Source organism: Nyctibius grandis, chromosome 6, assembly GCF_013368605.1.
Source record: "Nyctibius grandis isolate bNycGra1 chromosome 6, bNycGra1.pri, whole genome shotgun sequence".
NCBI classification, from domain to species: domain Eukaryota; kingdom Metazoa; phylum Chordata; class Aves; order Nyctibiiformes; family Nyctibiidae; genus Nyctibius; species Nyctibius grandis.
The window spans coordinates 4,477,469-4,499,014 of NC_090663.1; the positions used below are offsets into that span (position 1 = coordinate 4,477,469).

A 21,546-nucleotide genomic window follows, 5' to 3' on the forward strand; every position below is an offset into this window, starting at 1 on the left:
CTGGACACAGCCCTGTGCAGCATGCTCTAGGGGAACCTGCTTTGGCAGGGGGTTGAACTAGATGATCTCCAGAGGTCCCTTCCAACCCTTAACCATTCTGTGATTCTGTGATTGTAGGAGTCAGTAGAGGAGTTTATTCCCCTTCCCCTGGTTTAAGGTCCCTTCCAACCCAAACCATTCTATGATTCTGTGGTTTGCTAGCTCAATGCAAGTCCTACAATTGGATCAAATGTAAATATTTTATAGGTACTCTGTTGCAGCCATAGAACGTTTATCATAGCAAGCTGGTTAAAGCATCATTTAGCTATATGATTGCTCTGTGATGCTATAGTAATTGACATTTAAAAAAATACTTGGGTAGAAGAGTGTTTAGGCTATTGGCTTTTTAAAATAAATATTTGCAGACCATATTTACAAAACAGAGTACTTCACCCTCTGTTTATGAAGCAGTAAACAGGTCTGTTCATTTTCAGTGCATTCTTTTACAAAGATTGTTGTATCTAAATACTGATTTTACAGTTTTCAATTAAATACAATGCATTACTTTGAATATTAATGATTTTTAGAGTATGTACCTGCACAGAAAATCACTAAGTGACTGGTTTATTATTTACGGTTTAGGTGGAGACATGCCTCATGTTTACTGGTGAGGGATATAATATGTGCCGAAACTCTCATTCCGATTCACTGAATTACTGAGTTGATCCTACCACTGTTGTGCATCATTTCCCAGCAACCGGGTCCCCCAACTGGGATCTCACAGCTACTACATAAATACTCCATATAGTATGGGAGAATACAGAGAAGAAACTTGGGACGTTTTCAGAAATATAAATTTTGTTCCTTACACCAGTGGATTCATTCTCATTCTGGTAATGCAGAGGGCAGAATTTGATTAATTTCAATTATTCTTATTAGGAAAAAAATTGAATCAAAAATACATACCAAAATTCGAATGAATCATAGAATAGTTTGGGTCAGAAGGGACTTTTAAAGATCATCTGGTCCAACTCCTCTGCCATGGGCAGAGTCATCTTTCACTAGATCAGCAAACCTCTGTCCAGCCTGACCTTGAACACTTCCAGGGATGGGGCATCCAACTTCAAAATTTGAACTTTGAAATTGCTTAAATACTTGTGGGGAAAACAAAAAATCTCCATTTGCTCTGAGTTTCTGTATTTATTTCAGCATATCATCTGGGGAATAATATAGCCTATAAAATCCATTTAGTGCAGAGCAACATAAAAGGCAATAGGAGTATTTGTCTGTTATTCTTACTACTGTCTTTTTATTTTTTTATTTATTAGTAATAACTGTGCTGTATAAAATAGTTTGTGATCTCATTCAATGACCTCTGAAGTCAGTGAGCTTTTTCACTCACCGTCATAACCTTATTGTCAGGCACAGGAGATTAGATGAGATCATGACTTCTAGTCCAAGAAACTGAAAATTGCTCTATATTCATGAATGTGCTATATAACAGTCTGATATAAATCCAGTTGGGTTATTAAGATTTATTTCTGAAGGGAAGAATCATGGTCACATTTAATGCGCTAGATTCAAGGTTTAAAAATAACCAATTATAATAATGCTTTTCTTTTCTTATAAGAAAAAATATCAGAAGTGATAGCAAAACCAGTTAAGTCAATATAATTCAACAGTCAATTTAAGTCACGAGGATACTAAACCAAAACCTTTTGTGATATTCTGTGTTCAGAAGAAAATATTTTTCCAAATCAGTTTTTACTGTGCCACAGCATTTCTCTGCAGATACTTAATAGTGAATTAATTTCATTATTTCATGACTTTTAAATGCTTTCCTGATACTATTCACTCCAGCATCACTACAGCTCAGCTCTCTCCCCTTCACTTCTGGGGAGCTTCTTTTTGTTTGAAAGTGCAAACAGGTCTGAGCAGACGTGATAGCTGAACATCCCCATGACACTTCATGTTACTTTGTAAACCCCATATTGATGCCAACTTGAACAATACCATTTTGCTTACATATTAATCTATGTTAATTTTACAAACAACGTATTTTGGCTATATAAACAACTGAGCAACAAATGAGGCTCATCTATCCTGTGCACATTAGCAGAGTTCCTGTGGAAAAATTAAGACGTAATCATATAGTTGAGGACTGTACAATAACATGCGTAGATAAAACCAGGGAAATTCTAGCTGAGCAGGCAGGTGTAATAATAATATTTCATTTTCAAGTGTGTGGTTGTGCAATTGGAACAAATTTTTTGGCATTAAAAAAGAAGTAGCAGTTGAAGAAGATATTTAACATAATGCCTAATATTGGGTATTGCCCTCCTTAGCACTGAAAATATTAAATATGCCAGTCAAGAAATCAGTTATTTTGATTTTTTTTTAAATTTTGATTCTATAAAGTTAAAATATAGTGGATCTGAATGATAAAAGCATTACATGCACACACACAAATGCATAAGTATATGTCAAGCTTTCTTTTTGTCTTGATAAAATTTGAAGTTATGTGGAATATTGGAAATAGCTTTTTGAGGCAACAGCTCGTTCTTCTGCGTGTTGTTGCAGTTTGTTTCTGATGTCAATATATATATTTCTGGAGAGCAGAATGATATTAGAAGTAGAGAATTTTACTAGGAGATGCTATTTGTTGTAGTAAACTGCTCTGGAATTCATCAGTCAAAATGAATACTGGCATAGGTAGTCATTCTGCTAGCTGTATTTTTTTAAAAAAATCTTACCCAAAATTTCTACTCTTAGCTTTATTAGATGATAGATGGACATTCTTATCTTGATTTAGGAAGCTATCTACAAAATGAAAGTTCATCCTTGAGTATACAAATATCTGTAAATGTGTGCACACAGTTATGCATTAAAGGCAATAGTTTTTTAAAAGTAGATCTCTCTGTGTAAAGAGAAGCCCATGAAATATTAATTTTGTAAACACCGTTCCTTTCGTTTTGTGTGAGCATGTCATATTAGTAAAACAGGCTCACGAGAAATGTTTATAGGTACCTTGCCTGATGTGGTCATGGATTTGAGGTTGGCCACTTCCCATCTTGTCACAGAATCACAGAATCAATCAGGTTGGAAGAGACCTCTGGGATCATTGAGTCCAGCCATTGCCCTGACACCACCAAAATGGTGTTAAGTGGTGTTATGTCCGTACATAACAGGACTACAACCATCAGTGGGTGTAACACGGTGGCCAGAGTGACCGTCCTGCTGTAGTATTGTTGCCTTTGCCTAATTTTCCTACGTTATGGGGAAGCTTCCAAAATCACTTGGCATTGGCCATTGCTTACGTCAGAGTACAGACTAACGCCACCTTTCAATTACTGTATTTGAAAGTATACACACTTATGAAATTATTTACAATATTAAATTACATTATTAAATTATCAAATGTTAAAGTTTTAAAAATTTGAAATTATAAAAATATATTTTCAAAGCCCTGCATTGAAATGATTGCATTCTATCCATTCCCCTCCTGGAGGTAACACTTCCTGATCCCAGAGAACAAGCTGTTAACATATAGATATTTCAGCAGAGAAGAGCTCACTTGATATATTTAGAGGCTTGTTCTACATCATTACTGAGTGCTTTGCAACACTGACTTGTTAAACACTTTCCTATGGCCAACCCTAGTCAACCCGTCTGTGTTATGTGACATTCTTTTGAAGGTCAAACCTCAAAGACAGTTTCAGGATCGAGGCCAAAATGAGTTTACACTTTGTGGATACACTTTTGTCCTGAGCGGGTCACTAAATGGCTCTGTGTGTGTTCAGAAGTCGTGCCCTCGCAAAGTATAATTCTGATATCCATATGATACTTAATCTGGGAAAATAACCCCTTCTGATCTTTTTGCAATTAATCAATTATGTATATGAACAAAACAAAACAAAAGCCTGTATTTATATAAACAAAACAAAAGCCTGAAATTCATGTTGTTGAAAGGGATTATTAAGGAAAAATATTTTCTCTAAATTGTGCTTGTCAGCCATTAAACCCAGACTAGTACTTTCTTATTTAATCTCTACTACCTCTTGGTTTTGATCTGGGACTGAATTTCACATGTACTCTACATAAGTATTTTAATGTATGTGTAATTGTCCTTTAAATGGACAGCAGTATTTTAGCCAACTAGTATACACAATTCATTACTGCTGATTTATGTCACCTTTTGTCTTGGAGAAAGCTCTTTTTTGATTCTTATGTGGTTTTTCTCTTTCTTCTCCTCAATGCCTGCACTTTTAATAACAGTTGTCAAAAAAAACACCCAAAACAGGAGGAAAAAGCCTTTTCTTCTTGTGGAAATAGCCTGTTGTTATGGAACTAGGTACGAATTAATTGCAAGAATTCCCTCTGTTCTCTCAGAAGCATCACAAGGGTATTTTCCTAACCCTTACTGTGCTTATAACTTTTCTATTAAAATGACCTTCTTTTACCACTGGTTTTCAGGACTGAGAAACAGAATGGGTGTGCAGCCTGACAGACTTGCAAGATATACTTAAAGGCAAGCTGTGTTCTGCATTGTTTCACAAATTAAGTCTTAACTGGGGTGCATCCCTTAACACTCCTAGAAATGCTGGGCTTTAACATAGGAGATCACCTCTCCATCCTGCATTGCTTAAATGGGGAGCATTAATCAACAATAGTTGCAATTTACTGGGCATTTTCTGAGAGCTAATGAAACTCCAGAAGATTCTTCCAGAAACAGAGTGGTACAAATTGCAGAGCACAGCATAGTTTCACAGGTTGAGTCTTTACACTTCTCTCCCACATAAAAGATCATTAGAAAATAAAGGCTTCATTCCTGTGCTTGCTCCTGCAAGATAAAAAAAAAAAGAAGACTCTTCACTTTATACTAGAGAGGTAGTATGCATCATGGCACTGCTTTAAGATGAGATACTTCCTACCCATTTCACACTTTAGAAATAATTACTTGACACAGTGCAGCCCGTTTTATTCACAGTAACTTTTTCTGAGTAATTTAGTTAGTAGTTTTGAAGTGAAAAGCATCATGTGGTGTGGAAAGCCACAGAGCTTCTCCTGCTGGGCTTTAGTTTATTTTTTAAAATTTCTTTAGGCATTTGATCATTATGGAATTGATTCACCCTTAACGCTAATTGCCATACTAAAGAAAACTTCACTAAAACATAGTCTGTTGGAAACAGAACTGGACTGGAATTGGAAGTAGAGTCTAGTCCCCACAGACTGTAGATTCAGTTGCCATTTTGTTGTTGCACATCATGGTGATGTGTAACATGCAGAATTTCTACAATTGTTCCTGCTTTATTGAAATAATTGATTTTTATAGGAAACATTTATACAATTTTGTAGATAATGCCAATGGAATTATAGGGTTTTGCATATAAGTAATAAATAGGAAATGTGGATTGCTGCATTGTGTTACTACTGAAATTACTATTGAACTCACTGCAGAGCCAAATTAGTGAATTATTAGAGTAACACTATTTAAAATAGTTGATATGTTTAGATATTAAAAATAGGTTTAATTTGAAACATCAAGGTTTAAGTTATTTGGGAGGGAAAGAAGAAAACCAGATGTAGAGGCCAGTTGGCACTTTTACCACTGGCAATTAGTTTCTATATGCATCTGTCATTAAAAGTTATTCTAAACAGCTGCAGATGTCTGTGAATAACTTTTGATAGTGCATGATTTGTACCGAGACTTGCAAACTACCATGTTTGTCTCAGTACAAACCATGAACTATTCCCCAGTTAAAAATCTCCTGCAGTGAGTAACTCAGTACAACTCCAGACTGGTAGTTCACCTCCAAAGCCAATGCTAATTGATAATGCAGGCATATCCAGGATAATTTAAGAATTTAAATTCCACAGACTTCCAACCCTTTTGAAAATGTACACGTTTGTCTCATTGGATGAATTTTCAAAAGCATCTAAATAACTTAGCAGGATATAAATAACTTTGGAGCTGACAAACCAAATCCAAGTACATTTTAATGTTCTTTGAATGCCTAGTCTCCCTTTGGCACCTTTGATGGCTCGTTCAGTTATATTTATGAACATCAGAATGAACATGGTGCCAATTAGCATCTTTTTCAAAGTTATTTCAGGTCTTGCACTGGAACTATAGGTTTCAGTCTGCAGTGATTTCATTTAACATTCTCTAAAGTTTTTTACACTTGATTGCCAATAAGAAGTCTCTGTGGCATTCTGCCAAAAGAGCTATCTTGCCTTTAACCCCTTTTGCAATATTTTGAGATTTTTAGTTGTGACAGAAGATGAGGGTGTATTAAGGAAATTTGAAGTTTAGGATTAACTTTATGGTTTTTATTTTAAAAGGCTAGGCAGAGTGAAAATTTTACAGTGTTTTTGTGTGTTGCATATTCATATACTTTCTTCCATTTCCATTAGCTGTGAGATGGGCTCCAATGGCACTTAAGAGTTGCAATGCCATCATTATCAACATAGAAGAGTTAACTTGTCATATTGCACATTCATAGTAATAACTCTTTTTGGAGGCATTTATGTGGATGTGCAGAGCTATTCATTCAATTACCCTGTGGACCAGGCAGGGATGGTCAAATTAATTACTGTCTCATGAATAGAAGATAAAGGGCCAAATCCAATTAAAGACCTCAGAGTCTATGAGCTTAGAATTACAACATGAACATTTTAAGTGATTTTTTTTTACCACAGGGGTACCAGGACCTGGGTTATGCATTTTGACTATTGAAAAAAGTGAAGTCACCTCAAGCCAGGAGATTAACTGTGCTGAGTACAGTCTGAGCCCCCATGGCTTTCTGGATCTTAAAAAGCAAGTCAGGGCTTGAAGGAGAAGGCCTTTTCCAGGTCATGCTCTATCCTGAAGACACATATTGGTAGATATTTTTTTTAAAAAACTAAGTGATGTTCCTTTGTATCTAAATTACATAGAGGTTATTCTGCTTCCTTATTTTTTTTTTTAATGGTTGTGTATCACCCAGGAAATGAGAGACCTCGTCCCATTCCCTGTTGTGGGGATTCACGAATCCTTATTTCCTTTATACCTCCAGACTGGGTGTATATTTTTACCTACCCTGCTGAAACTCAGCTGTTGTGCAGCTTGGGATTAAAGGGCAGAGGGGCTCCAGGCACCAGAGCCCACCCCAGCATATCCCACCTGGGGACTCCATGCAAGGCTTTGGGGGCGGGTTTGCATTTGTTTGTCCTTTTGAACCCACCAGTCTTGCGTCCCTGCCCTCAGGAGGAGAAGGAGGAGTCCCTTCCTTTCTGTGCTCCCATTTCATCCACTTAATCCAAGTCATCTCTTTGATGATTCCAGAAACACAGCTTATATTCAGTGGAAATTTGGAGTGTCCATGAAAAGTGAATGTTCCAATCATTCAATGGAAATAATGGTAAAACTCCTGCTGACTTGAGAGGAGGCACAGAGAGGCTTTGTAAGTGCACCAGTTATTATTTCATTGAAGGTCTTTATGCATTTAGTTTTATTCTAAGAACAGAACAAAAGCCAAAAAAAATTTCTGATATCTACAAGGAGAAATAAGGACTCTAATCAGTGTATAGATTTAAAGCATTAATTTATGCCTAATTATTTTTTAATAGCATTTACAAAAGGTTTTTTTTTTTTCTGTAAAAAGACTGTCGATGAAAATGTCACAGAGTTATTTTCAACAGGCTTTTGCTTCAAATATCCCACATGGACATTCTGTTATTTTATGCTGGCTTTTACACTAATGCCCTGTAATTGTGTTTCACTTCCTCTGATTAAACTGACAAGTAATTTGAATGGCTATCACTTAGCACATTGATCTGAGGTGGTGACAGGAATAGACTGCAGCTTTGCTCTGTAAAAATAGAAGGAGCTGGTCCTTTTGCTCTTGCATTCTTTTGAATGTCTGGTTGGAGCTTAAATAGGTTTTTTGTCATTTGTTTTTATTTCATCACTAACGCCTCGTGGTTGTGGTGTCCTGCAAAGGAACATGTGGACACAAAAAGGCAGTACTCAAAGTGACCAGTTAATTACTGTAATGAGGATTGAGTTATTTTCTTTCCCAGGCTTTCCTCTATCTCCATTCATTCAAAAGAGTAACTAACGTTACAGTATGTGTCCAATTAAACCTCACGTGCATTGTTTGCTTGCAGGTGGGGTTTTCACTGGAGATGTGCCAGACTGGAAAGCCTTGTTGCCAGACACATGTCGCTGTCCTCAGAAAGTTTGACACATGCACTAACCTGATATTGTCTAGGCTGCACAGTACACTGCCAAGTAGGATGTTAGAGCTGGAAAGTAGCAGTGGTTTCACTGGCTGCAAGAAGCAGCAACCAAAATAATTTCAAATGCTGTTTTGGTGTAGCCCGTAATTTAAAGAGTTCAGAACAGGTTGGAGGATAAAGAGAAAACCAAAAAAAAAAAAAAAACCAAACAAAAAAAAACCCAGCTGGGTGTTTTGGAGGGAACTGGCAAGATAAGGGAATAGAAAGTAGCAATGAATTTGAAAAAGCATTTAATTCTCTGTAATAAGGAGAAATCTTGAGGTTCTTTTCACTTAGCATTGACTTTCAGCTGCATACATTGATGAACACATTTTTGAAAGGAAGTAAACAAGACCTCGTTTTCTTCTGGATCATCCAAGGAATATAAGCATGAGGCAATTAAAAAGAAAGAAATGCAGATGTATTACTTGATACATATCTCATAAAGAGATCTATTAGATAGTGATTGAGACAACCAATTAGTTGAAATTCTATTTTTCAGGGATATTTGATAGTCAAAGCGCAGTAAGCACAGTCAAGACAATTCTGTGCCTCCTACAGACAGGCCAGATTTGGTGGTTTTGAACTCTAAGACTATATAATATCTGTCTGTATGCCATTAAGAGCAATTCTGCATCTAAATAGAATGGAACTTCAATATGTTCATTAGAAATCTTCATTTAATACCTGTAAACACTGTGAACTCTTTGATGTACTACCAACAGTCACTTCATTTGTCAGAGATGTCTATTTGTTTAAAAAGCTCCTCTGCTGAAAAAGAATGCATAAAGCTCTGCAGTACAGAAGCCAATGTAATGGTCAAATATTGTCATCAAATGGAGCCTTTTCTTAAATACATAAACAAATAAAAAAGTCTCTGCTTGCAACCAAATAACATTATGTGGTTCTCCTATTCTACTTAAGAGGGAGACCTGAAAAATATTAAAAAGGATGTTTTCAAAGGATGCCGAAATGTCTCAAGAAGTCCTGCATTTAATTGAATGAATAATACTCGTCCCTGTGACTCATGATATAACCTTTAATCTAAAACCAACTAGGATGAGATTGGCTACAAGTGCTTTCTAGTGATTGAGACATAAAACCAAGGCCAGTGGTCATACCAGACATCAATATCACTTCCATTAAGAGTTCTAAATATTTCCACTAATCTGTAAAAGATATTTTTATTCAATAAATTTTCTGAGTTTAGCTGAATGTGGTATTGTTCATTACATGTTGTAGGATGTCCTGAACTTCTCTGCCACTCCTGTTTTCTTAGTTGCCTGGTATGAACTTTTTAACAGATAAATTTTTAATAGGAAATATGATAGAAGGCTTTGTTAATGACCATTTCACTACTTAGTAACATTAATTATTATTCTTATAGTAATAGAATAGACTTTGCTCAAGAGCTTGTATTAAAGTGGGCAAGTTTTAACACTTTTTATTTACATAGTCCTTCACTATGGCCTTCCATATCTAAAGGGAAAGAAAAAATGTGTACTGTCTCCTTTTCCTCCAGTAATTTTAGATTAAGAGGAGGCATCCAGAAGTGGTTTAAAAGCAGATTGCAATTTACAGCTGGAAAGCAGTTGGTGGTTAAATGAGGAGTTTGTAGTGGACCCTTTGCAAGTGGATGTCTCTGAAGAAATTAGAGTAATTTCAAATTCCAGAGTAAACATTTCTGACCTTCTAAATGGAAGCATCTGCAAGATTTCATTTAACTGATGAGCGGGGAGATTCTCAACTGGTGTAAATTAGCATGTCTTCAGTGAAGCTGATGGTTTTATAGCAGTTTACACCATCCACATTTCTGTCCTCTAAAATTCTATTTTTTATATGCGTTTAAGTGTAACAGCATCAATTTTGTGTGCTGACATCTTCGGAGTAGAAATATGCAGTTTATTCTATGAAAACCCTGATGTTTTCCTCTTTGAGTCCTCTAAGTAAGCATTGCAAAGGAAAAGATGCTCTTTAACTAAAAGAAATATTCTTCAGATCAGTATTCTAACACATATTGTTACAAAGTCACCCCTCTCAAACAGAGAGGAATGAGGGGAAGCTTCAGAGACGTCAGATCTCAAGGACATTAGGACAGAAACCTGGATCAGAAGTACACTAGTGTGCTAACACTCGTATCTCCTGCGTTTGCAGTGATATAGATCACGTTACACATGAATTGGAGAGATTTCTTGAGGGCATATCAGAAAAACTGTCTCAGGTTGTCAGTCTTGGCTCCTCCAACTGCATTTCCCTGTTTTCTCCTATTATTGGCAAACTTCAGTTCCAGATTAGGTTAATGTTGGCCTGTCTTTATCTGAGAAAGCTTGGATTAGAGAAATCCAGCTAAAAATGTTTTCTTTTGTTGTTTTCTTCATTAGGTCGCAATGTTTCTGTGACCAGAAACTGTGTCTTGCAATCACACCTATAATTACAAAGATAAGAAACATCTTTTTACACAGTGTTGTCCTAAGGCCATTGGTAGTGATGACCAAAGTATCAAAGTGTTGTCTGTGTATGTATTTATATTTTAAGGGTTTTGAAGAGTGAAAATGAGCATGGAGAAATAAGCAAGATTGTTAAGGTCCAATGCCTAATCTAAGGTTTATGAAGTGTATTTCTTTTAGACAGTGGGAAGAAAATGAATTATTTACAGGACCTCAAAATATCACAGCCTGGAAGTATAGGAATGTCTTTTAGGGGAGCTTGTGAAAAAGGTGCCCATACGATGCTAATATTTTTAGATTCTCTGGAAGCAAATCATCCAAAACACACATAATTTGCCCAAGATGCAGTCTCTACCCTGATCCTTAGGAGGGCTGGACAGTCTTTGTAGTTACTAGGAAGGGGTTTTGTCTCATGAAACTAAATTGTTTAAGAATTAATCATCTAGTACCACAAGAGCCCCTCTATTGTCAATGGAGAGAAGCAACCCCATGTGATGAAATGTATCCCATATTAAAATAAATATGTAAGACAGATGGGTGCTCTAAAAATGCCTGTCACTATGTATTGAAGGAGCTAAAATAACCACATTTGATTCAGTATTTCTAGATGGTAAAATTAAATGACATGGCCCTACCCTGAAAACTATCACTGCTTTCTTGAGTGGCAGTGTGCCCTACATTATGAGCTGAATTTTAATAAATGACACAACTCTTAAATGATGGCAGGATATTCTTGCCTTGGGGAAGAACTTCTAATGGATGCATGGTTTCCCCCCTCCTCCAAAAAAAAAAAAGAACCAATGCATATGTTTTACCTAACGAGAATCAATGAGATTTTTATCTTACACTTGCCTTGTAACCTAGGAAAGTCCCACCAGTTGCCTTTTCTGTATATTTGGTGCCTCAGTATGCTGTAAGATCCAGTCTTGGCTAGTAGCTAGAAGAGAAGGACTGTATCCTCAGCACAGTGATCTTGGAAACTTTAGTTCAAAAATACACAGAAACACAGAAATGTTCAATGTATATCTACAAATGAAAAAAAGACCACCAAAAGCAACAAATTGCTGCCTTCATTCTCAAGAAAGAAAAAGTTCTTCATTTGTGACAACCTCTAATATAGTTGTAAATATAAATTCTTCAGACAGTTCCTTTTTAGGGAAGCTTAGATACCAGTACATGATTATTGGTAAATATCAATTAGTAGTAGTAGCTTCCACTTGGGAACTAGTAAGACCAAGCCCTAATCCTAACTGGTCTTTCAAATCAAACTGCTGTCATTGATAATGTTTCTGAAAATCCTTGGTTATTGCCAAAAGACGAGGAGTTCCAACAGTGAATTATGCAAAATGAGCAAAGCAATAGCCACAAATTAACCAAAGTAAAATCACAGAATCACAGAATCAACCAGGTTGGAAGAGACCTCAGGGATCATCGAGTCCAACCATTGCCCTTACACCACCCTGTCAAATAGACCATGGCACTAAGTGGCATGTCCAGTCTTTTCTTAAACACAGCCAGAGATGGTGACTCCACCACCTCCCTGGGCAGCCCATTCCAATGTCTAATAACCCTTTCTGTAAAGAAATTCTTCCTGATGTCCAACCTGAACCTCCCCTGGCAAAGCTTGAGGCTGTGTCCTCTTGTCCTAGCGCTAGTTGCCCGGGAGAAGAGGCCAACTCCCACTTCACTACAACCTCCCTTCAGGTAGTTGTAGACTGCAATAAGGTCACCTCGGAGCCTCCTCTTCTCCAGGCTAAACAACCCCAGCTCCCTCAGCCGTTCCTCGTAGGTCAGACCCTCCAGAGCCTTCACCAGCTTGGTCGCCCTCCTCTGGACTTGCTCCAACACCTCAACATCTTTCTTGAAGTGCAGGGCCCAGAACTGAACACAGTACTCAAGATGCGGCCTCACCAGTGTCGAGTAGAGAGGGACGATCACTTCCCTAGACCGGCTGGCTACACTATTCCTAATAGAGGCCAGGATGCCATTGGCCTTCTTGGCCACCTGGGCACACTGCTGGCTCATGTTTAGCCGGCTGTCGATCAGCACCCCCAGGTCTCTTTCCACCGGGCTGCTTTCTAACCACTCTTCCCCCAGCCTGTAGAGCTGCATGGGGAAATACTCCCCTACACACAAGTTTGCCCTCTTGTGAGAAGATAAAAGAAGAAACCACACGTGGCTGGTATTAAACACACCACTTAGTTCACCAGTTCACCACTTGAAGGCATTCAGATATTGTGGTGATGTGGACAGCATAAAAAACATAGATACAATAGAAAAAGAAAATCTTCAACCATTTCCATATTCAGTTTTCATAATTTCTTTATTTCATTACATACTTAGTTTTAATTATGTACAAATCTAGATAAAACTTGCTTGGATTGAGGCCAAGGACAAGATTTGCACACTTCAGGTACTGATATCGTGTCCAGCTCATGGTTCATTTATATTTTATTGGTTTTATTTACTGTCTGGGATTGCAAGGATGTGGCTTACCCAGTTATCTGCATAGTTGTGATTATTTATGCTACACTGGAACCAATTACACTCACTGTGATCTGGTCACAATTTTGTAAGGTAATTAAAAACTGCTGAAAGCAATTATTTTATTTTAGGAGAACTTCTTGTCCGTAACATGCATTTATGAGCAGGTTATTTAGTGAATGGCATTCTAGAACTGAGTAGTATTGTGGAAGCGCTATGAAGAAAGCCTGTAATTCAGTTTTTATTGCAAAGTGGCAAGATAATATACATACCGGGATCTTTCTGTCCTGTCCTTTCTCAGTGGTGACTGAACCTTTCTCATTTGCAACTGCATAAACAAAGGCCAAAAGACATGAGTAGAAAAAGGATGTCTAAGCAACCTTTTCCTCCCACTTATGCAAAATTGTCTTTTTTTTTTCTCTTCAAGAAAAAATGAATTATTAAGAGGAAAAGGGAATGCACAAATTTTTATTCCACAAGAGGTGATTCTCTAGCAAAACTGAAGCTGGAAAACAGATGATTGCAGAACCTCCGATCTAATTACTCAGAATAAATGCTAAAACCCGAAATCATTTATAGGAATAAACACAAAGAATGGGTGAAATCAGATCTGAGAAGAACAGTAATTCACATTCACATCATGTTCCTAAGAGACTTCTCACCATTCCATTTTTTTTTAATTTATTTATTCTAAGATGTCTTCTTCAGCTCATCCATAGAGGGACCACACAGATTTTTCTGAAATATGTTTTCCTGACCCAGCTCCCTAGCTAACAGCTAGAATTTTCAGCTTCCAGTGAAATTTAGTCTCTGCTCACTTCTGCTAGGATATATAGGCTAGCCTTTTCCTGACCCAAAATTAGTCGTCTTAACCTGTCAGAGGGAGACTATGTATTGGTACATTTAAACCTAGCTTTCTGCTTAAAAGCACTGATGCAGCTTATGTCTGTTGTTCAAAACGTTTTTCATCTTAGTACTAAGCTTCCCTTCATCACTTTTTAAAGGGCTATTGAACATGAGCATGGTTTTTAAAGAGTGATGTTTTTCAACATTTAAAATAAAATATTAGGACAGATATATTTTTGAGCAGCAATTTACGCCTTAATAAAACATTGTGATATTGAAGTTCTGAATAAACTGTAAATAATGGAACCATCTACCTAGGGGTTGATGAACATATAAAAGTATATCAAGGTTTGGTAGCTTTTGGATCAATAGATCATCTTTCCATGTGTCTTCTGGAGACTAAATTACTCGATTAATGGCAAGTGAGGATGTCTTGGACATGCAACATGTAATAACTTAGGAGACTGAGCTCTCCCAGGTATTTTGGCTTATATCTAAAGCAGCAGAGAAGACAGAGGAATGTATGAAAACAGTGGTACCAAAATTTCTTACACGGTTTTAGGCTATTATTTTTGTTATTGTTATTATTATTATTGTTGTTAAATTGAAACACTGAGCTTCTAAATTGTGCCATTTAAAGAAAAAGGGCAATAGCTCTCTCTAACATGTCTCATTTAATTATCATATACATTGGTTCTCTGTCTGTGACATTGTGTTGTAGGTCTGCAATTGCTGCACTTGTGTATTTCTTGGCACTCCATCCCCTTCTTTAATAGGTTACTATTGTCAGCCATGTTCATCTGTCATTGATTATATCTTTTAAATAATATGCTCAAAATAGCGGGTCACACAACTGTAAGTAATCCTAACTTTTCAATACAGGGATATTCATTACCACAATATCTAAGCCCTCTTTATAATAATAATTATGTTAGCAGCAATTTTATCTATTTCATGTGCTGAAATTTAAACTCTATGATTTCCATATTGGTTGTATTTAGGATTATTCAAAACTAACAACACAATTCCAGTTTGGAGCATCTTCTTCCAAGGTTGACTGGGTCTCATCCTAAATGTGCTATGTCTCTAGGCTGATTGGCCTGACTGTCCATGTCTTGATTCTGTGATTCTCTAGGGTTAGAAAATAGTGTCCTATTAAGTACCTCCTGCTGATCAAAGGAATTCTGTAATCAGCAAGTCATGGGATATAAATGTCCTTACTAGTTGTGAAAAATAATTTGGGAGATTTTTATTTTACTTCAACAGTATAAACTGTGAACAGCTCATGAAAAGAAGAAAAGGAAGGAGAGAAAAAGGTCTTTTTTTGAAAGGAAAAACAGTGCTGTATCCTAGCAGAGATCATTCTACCAGATGATGAAATTTCTTACCATCCTTAGGTGCTTTTTGTTATTATTTCTCTTCCTAACTAAATGAAGTTCTCTGTCTAAGTGCTTACCTTAATACTACGCAGTTTAAACTGTGAAGCTTTTTAGACTTTGCTTAATATAAGGAAAGCAATGATTGTATCTGTATTTATTTTATTTTTCAAGTAATATTGTTGACAGTGGTTGTGACCGTAGGCATTTTCTGGAGTAACAGAACAGTCCACTAACTGGACATGGCTGTGTTGAAAAACTACTCAACTTCTCACGCCAGGGGGCAAATCAGGCTCAAAAATGCTTGAAAAATATGTTCAGGGAGCTGGATCTTATGTTGCGTGATCTGGGAGGGAGACTGTAGCCTTGGGGTAGAAGTGCAATAGAAGACCCATTCCCGACCTGGGGGACTCTGCAGACAGCACAGCCCCTGGTCGAGAGCCCATAGAAATTAGCTCATCCTGATCAACTGAGAATAAATCAAACAGGCAGGGAAAAGCTGTAAGGAAATTATGGTGGGAGTAACATAGATTGAGAGAATTATTTGAAAATATCTTGGGTAAAAAGAGTATGCAAATGCTGTTAGTGGTCACTAGAAATCAGGGACCTGATTAATATATTCTCCTGTAGCAAAGTTCTCCTTATTACACCATGAATAGAAGCAATTCTGTCCACAGGAACTCTGAATACCATTATTTTGGCATTCAAGGAATTTTGTGCATTTCTCCTCCTTCTTCTTTTAACCCAATGCCAGCAGCAATTTTTACTTCCTTTTTATCCTGCCTCTAAAGTATCTTTCTTCCCTTTGCACAAAAAGATTAACAGAGAAATGCTATGAGGCTCAATACCAAGCTTTATGTTTTTTTTCAGAAACACAGGAAACCACTAAATTCCTTTCTATCCCTTCTAGGAAGGAAGGCCAAAAATTTATCACGGAGCAACATTAATACAAGAGTATTTAAGGACTTAAATAAATAAACTTTAATAAACTTATATTTTCAGCACTGAGCAGATGGTGTTTGACAGACCTGCCTGAAGCTGTGTAACATCACATGCCATGCTATTTATTTTTCAATAATGTAATTTACTAAACGAATTTCTCCGTCTTTGAAATCATACAGTGATTTTAATCCAGATTAATAAGCAGTAGCCATTTTATAACAGATGAAGGACACTCAAAATTCCCAGAATTATGCAGAACACGAGAAGCATCTCTACGACTTAATCCATATTCATATGTGTTAATAAAATACTGCCATTGAGAGAGTTCAACTGGTTCTCTGTCCGCTTGGTTTGGTAGCCTGTTTTCCAGCACAGACTGGTTCATGCCATTTAGCATCTCAGACAGCGTCTGGGCATGATTCGGACAATTGCACAGAGCAGAGACTTTTCCAGTAAATGATATAGATGAGGTTTTTCTCTGTTTTGGAGAGAGAACGGGCTGACCAGATGAATATTGCCAGTTTGTGTTGTGTAGCCTAAGGGTCACAGAAGGGTTCCCAGTTGTCTTGTGTTTCACAATAGGATGTAGCTTAAGGGCCACTGTTTATGTAATTTAAAACTACACTAAAAAAGTTACAGGATAAATTTGAAGAGACACTTAAGAGAGGTACTAGATGTAGGTTACAACGGGCCTACTCTCAGTGATAGTTTCCTCTGATGAACAATAAAAAGCACCCAAGTTAGGAACCTAAATTAGAAGCTTTTAAGTCAATCTCAACTTTTCTACTTTTTTCCAATGGCCATTCAGGGAATGTCAGAAGCCTTTACTCCTAAACAGTGCAATTTATCAGATGCCTAATTTATTTAGTGCCATTGTAACCTGTAGCTGACTGCCCTGGAAGAAGTCCCAAGTTCCTATTCAGGACAATTTTCTGACCCTCTAAATGGGTGCCAAGCGTTAAATGCTTCATCTTGCATGTCAGTGGTGAACACAAAATACATCTGCCCTGCATGAGATCAGTGAGGAAGAATTGTTAACTACTTGGGTTTTTTGAGAGCTGTAAAATACCATCCTGATATAACCTTAAGTGTCACAGCGTTTGCTTTTTGATTATTCACATTGTGTTAATATTCACTGCAATTTACAGAGTTTAGCAAATTATTCTCTGATTTTATGGGGAAAAATAGGTTATCTTTGCCCCAGCAAAAAATGTGTTAAAATATTTTGTGTGGTTACGTATCTTTCTAAGCCAATGGATAAAAGCTAAACAATGAGAAGGAAGAGAAGAATTTAAACAATATTACAGAAGTTGAATTATTTGACTGGGAAAATAAAGCATCCCAGAACACTAATGTCACCAAGGATACTTAGTTCAGCTAGTACACAGCACACAGCTGGAGTAATTGAAAATTTTCTTAGAATATGGCTTTATAGTCTAAGAAGCTAGAAACCTGTCTGAGACTGCCTCATCTGGCAGTCCCCAATGTACCATTTCAACAGTTAGGAGAGGCTTCCTACACCAGACTTATCTGCCTCATATTTATTGTGAAATTTCAGCTTGAAGAACTGTAGATTGCGTGCACACATGAAAGCTGCTGGCTTGGACAAAAGCTGTCCCATTTTGGGACAGGGATTGAATTGAGGACATCTGAAACTAAAAGCATGTGCTGACATTGCTTAGGCTAAAGAGCTGTGGTTCTTTAGCTGGGGACCAGAAGAACTCAGTCAAAGGATGAACACAAGAAAAGTGAGATAAAAATATCAGTGGGTTACACAGATGCCCTCTCTTGTATCGTGGCAAATGCTTTTTCTCTCTATTTTCTGGTGTCAATTTGTATGATTAACTCCAGATTTATAATGGATTCTTTTTAAAACCTAAGAGGTAAATTTATGTTTTATATTAAATTCTGGTGCCACTTGATATTTTTATGTTTGAATTCCTAAACAGAAAAAGAGGATGGGTTTTAGAGTTATCTAAATGATCATAAATGCATTGGCCTCGTGTCATAATTAGAATTACAGACAATAATAGGAAGCAGGCGTTCCCTCAAATGAATGCTTAAAGCAGAAGACTGGAACACAGGCTGCTTGCCAGTGTGGCCAGGTAGAGCTGAAAACAGTGCTGTACATTTGAGAGATCATTATTGCAAGGGTATGTTTAATCCCCATCCCACCCCAAAAGTGACTACTCAAATAGTTCCCAGAAACGTATGCTATTAAGATCAGCTGGAAATATAAAATCTCTCTTAATCATATGCAAGGAAGAATTTTAAATAGGAGTATTTGAAAACAGTGCTGGGAAAGAAAGAGTACTGCCAGAAAGAATGGAAGACCATTTTGATTCTTGATGAAAAGCTATCAGAGTTCAATGTGGTGAGAGATGTGACAAGTCTTTAGAGAAGCAGTTTTCTCTTAAGAGAAAGGTAATACAGCTGACAAAGTCACTTAATGCTTTTTGTGCCATTGAACCTAAAAAAATATTTTTTTATTCGTTATGAGCCACAAAAAGCCTTTTTCCACCTTTTTCGTCTTCGTGAGGATTTTTGCTTTGATACTTCCTGCAGGAAAGTGTTTTAAGTGGAAGTCGTCTTTATACTGCACCTAATATCTGCCAATATGATTCCTGTTACAAGCGTAGGGACCGTTTTCCTTCTGTCCTCAAGCTGTGTTGTTGCTTATTATCATGTTTAACATTTCCAGTGCCTGGCAGGATGGAGATTAGAAACTCTTAATATTCATTTTATAGTGAAAGGTCTTGCCAGATTTTTGGAGCATAGGCTATAATATATGCACATAATTTGTTGGTGGAAAAGTGGAACTCTTCAGTGAGTCACCTTAATCTTTTTTCTTATCATTGTAGGATTGTTTTAAAATAATCTGTCATGCCCCCCACACATAAACATTTTAAAAACATTACATTGGAAATAACAACTTGATGAAAGCAAACAAAAAGAGATGCATAGTTTTCCTTTGACAAATCTGTATTTTTTTAAAAGAAGTCTGCATTTTCTGGAATGTTTTTTTCTAACTCCAAAATTTCATTTTTAACAGACTGGAAGGAAGGAAAAGGGGGACCCACTCAACATTGCTATTGACAAGATGACCAAGAAAACACGAGACCTTCGAAGACAGGTAATCTATGCTTTTGATAATGCTTCTTGATTTTCCAAGGGTATCATTGCTTTTCAACTTCAGACTGGTTTTGCCACCTGTAGAGGCATAAAGAATTTGTGTCCTTATTTAAATATGGCACTACATTACACTTGACATTAAGCAAAGGACTAGTATTTCCTGAGCCAAAAAAACAGGGAGACAGAAACATATTCCAAGTGTAACCCACAATGGTCTTAATATGTGGGAGGGTAAGCAGATCGGACAGACCTTCACTGCCTTTGCAGCCCAGCAACCCCAGTCATAAAAACACTGGCATATGTGCTCATTTGTATTTATGTGAATACTGTCATTGAAATAGCAGGAATGATGAGCAAATATGAAAAAGTTTGTATAAGCAGAATATTTTCAAAGAAAACTTCGAAGGTACTGTATTAAACAAAGATCCTATGAAGGTATGGAGAAGGCTAATAAATAACAGGTTGCCCAGAGAGGTGGTAGATGCCTCATCCCTGGAAACATTCAAGGTCAGGCTGGACGGGGCTCTGAGCAACCTGATCTAGTTGAAGATGTCCTTGCTCATTGCAGGGGAGTTGGACTAGATGACCTTTAAAGGTCCCTTCCAACCCAAACCATTCTGTTTCTATGATTCTATGAATAACTGTAATGCATAGTTTAAACCATAAAGGTTGACTATCTTATATTATGTTTATCATTGTGTTTGGTAATATGGCTGAAAGATTTGTTCAAAAAGCTTGAGATAGAAAAGAATAGAAGGGAGGTTGGCAAATAAAAAGGAGAAACCCTCTATAGATTTCTCTTTATAGTTTTAAAGTTAAGCAGGAGGGATTACCTCCTTTAACTCTTTTTTCTCCTTTTGAGATGATCCCAATTCTGTATTTTCTGTAAAAATAATAATAATAATAATAATAAAAGACTACCTGGCCAATCAAAGGTTAATCAAAAATCCACATATCTGCAAGACCAAGTAAGGGCTGAACCTATCTTCAGCTGAATGTATCTTCAGATACCTATTTGCAACATGATAATTTCAGAAAGAGTGGCCCCATTAGGCCTGCTGAAACCAGTGCTCTCCACTACTGAAACTCAGCTTATTTCATCTCTTCCTTAACTCTCAGCAAACATGTTTGAGGATCATATTCTCAGAGCTTGTTCCGCCAAATAAGAAAAATTATGCAATGGACTTAGAGACAATACAAATCATTGAGTCTCCTGTATAAAGCCTAGGATCACATCTGTTGCTCGGCTAATGACAGAAGAAAGATCTCCACTGTTCTGACCTCCAAATTTGTGGGATCCTCGGTTCTGCAGTGGAGCTTGTACCATGTGTTGCCTCCCACCTCTGTTCTTATTGCTTGAAGGAAGTAGCAGACTAACACATGAGTTGCTGTTCTGTGTGAGGCTCTCAGCAGTTGCCTGAATTACTCATCTCTAAAGCCAAATTTACGCCAAAACGTGATATAGAAATGGCACCTTTCTTAGTAAACTGTCTGCTTCTGTATATTCAGCCCCATGGGTGTTGAATTCAATCTCAGAAAGGTTGGAACTTTGTATGTGGGTAAAGTGAAGCACGTGTATAAATATTTTTCTGCTTGGAGATGAAGCTTTTAATATAGTTTCTGATATTTATGAAAATTAATCACGTAGGTATAATGTTTATTAAATTTTGGCAGTTGCTAGTAAACTAATGAAGATTAGATCATAATTGTGCTAGGTTTTGCACAAGCACAGAGGAAGATGCAGTCTCTGCTTTCAACAATGTGTGTTCTGCCTATAAATTATTATGCTTTAGAAGCATAATCAATGTTTTGCTTCATCACATGTATAATCAACAGTATACATGTGCATGTGTACCCAGACCCACCTATACACCCCCTGCTAAATTTCAGAATATGAGGATGTCACTGAGGGCTTAGTTTAATAGCTGGGGAGAGGGGCTTGAAGATTGGGAAGTGAACCACAGCTGAGATAACACTGTTACACTATTTCAGTCTTTCTATTTTGGGCTAAATCGTGGGAAAGGGAACCAATTTTGAATACCATAATGCCTTTTGTTTTTAATGAATCCCTTTTAAAGCAG

The 21,546-nt window shown here is 37.0% G+C and overlaps 1 protein-coding gene across 1 annotated transcript in view; it reads left to right on the forward strand.

Moving 5' to 3' along the window:
• CTNNA2 (catenin alpha 2) overlaps positions 1 to 21,546 on the forward strand; it is a 410,549-nt gene that overhangs the window by 267,677 nt on the left and 121,326 nt on the right. The window contains exon 6 of the mRNA XM_068402626.1: positions 19,386 to 19,466. Coding sequence (XP_068258727.1) covers positions 19,386 to 19,466 — 81 coding nt within the window. The remainder of the gene's footprint in view (positions 1 to 19,385; positions 19,467 to 21,546) is intronic.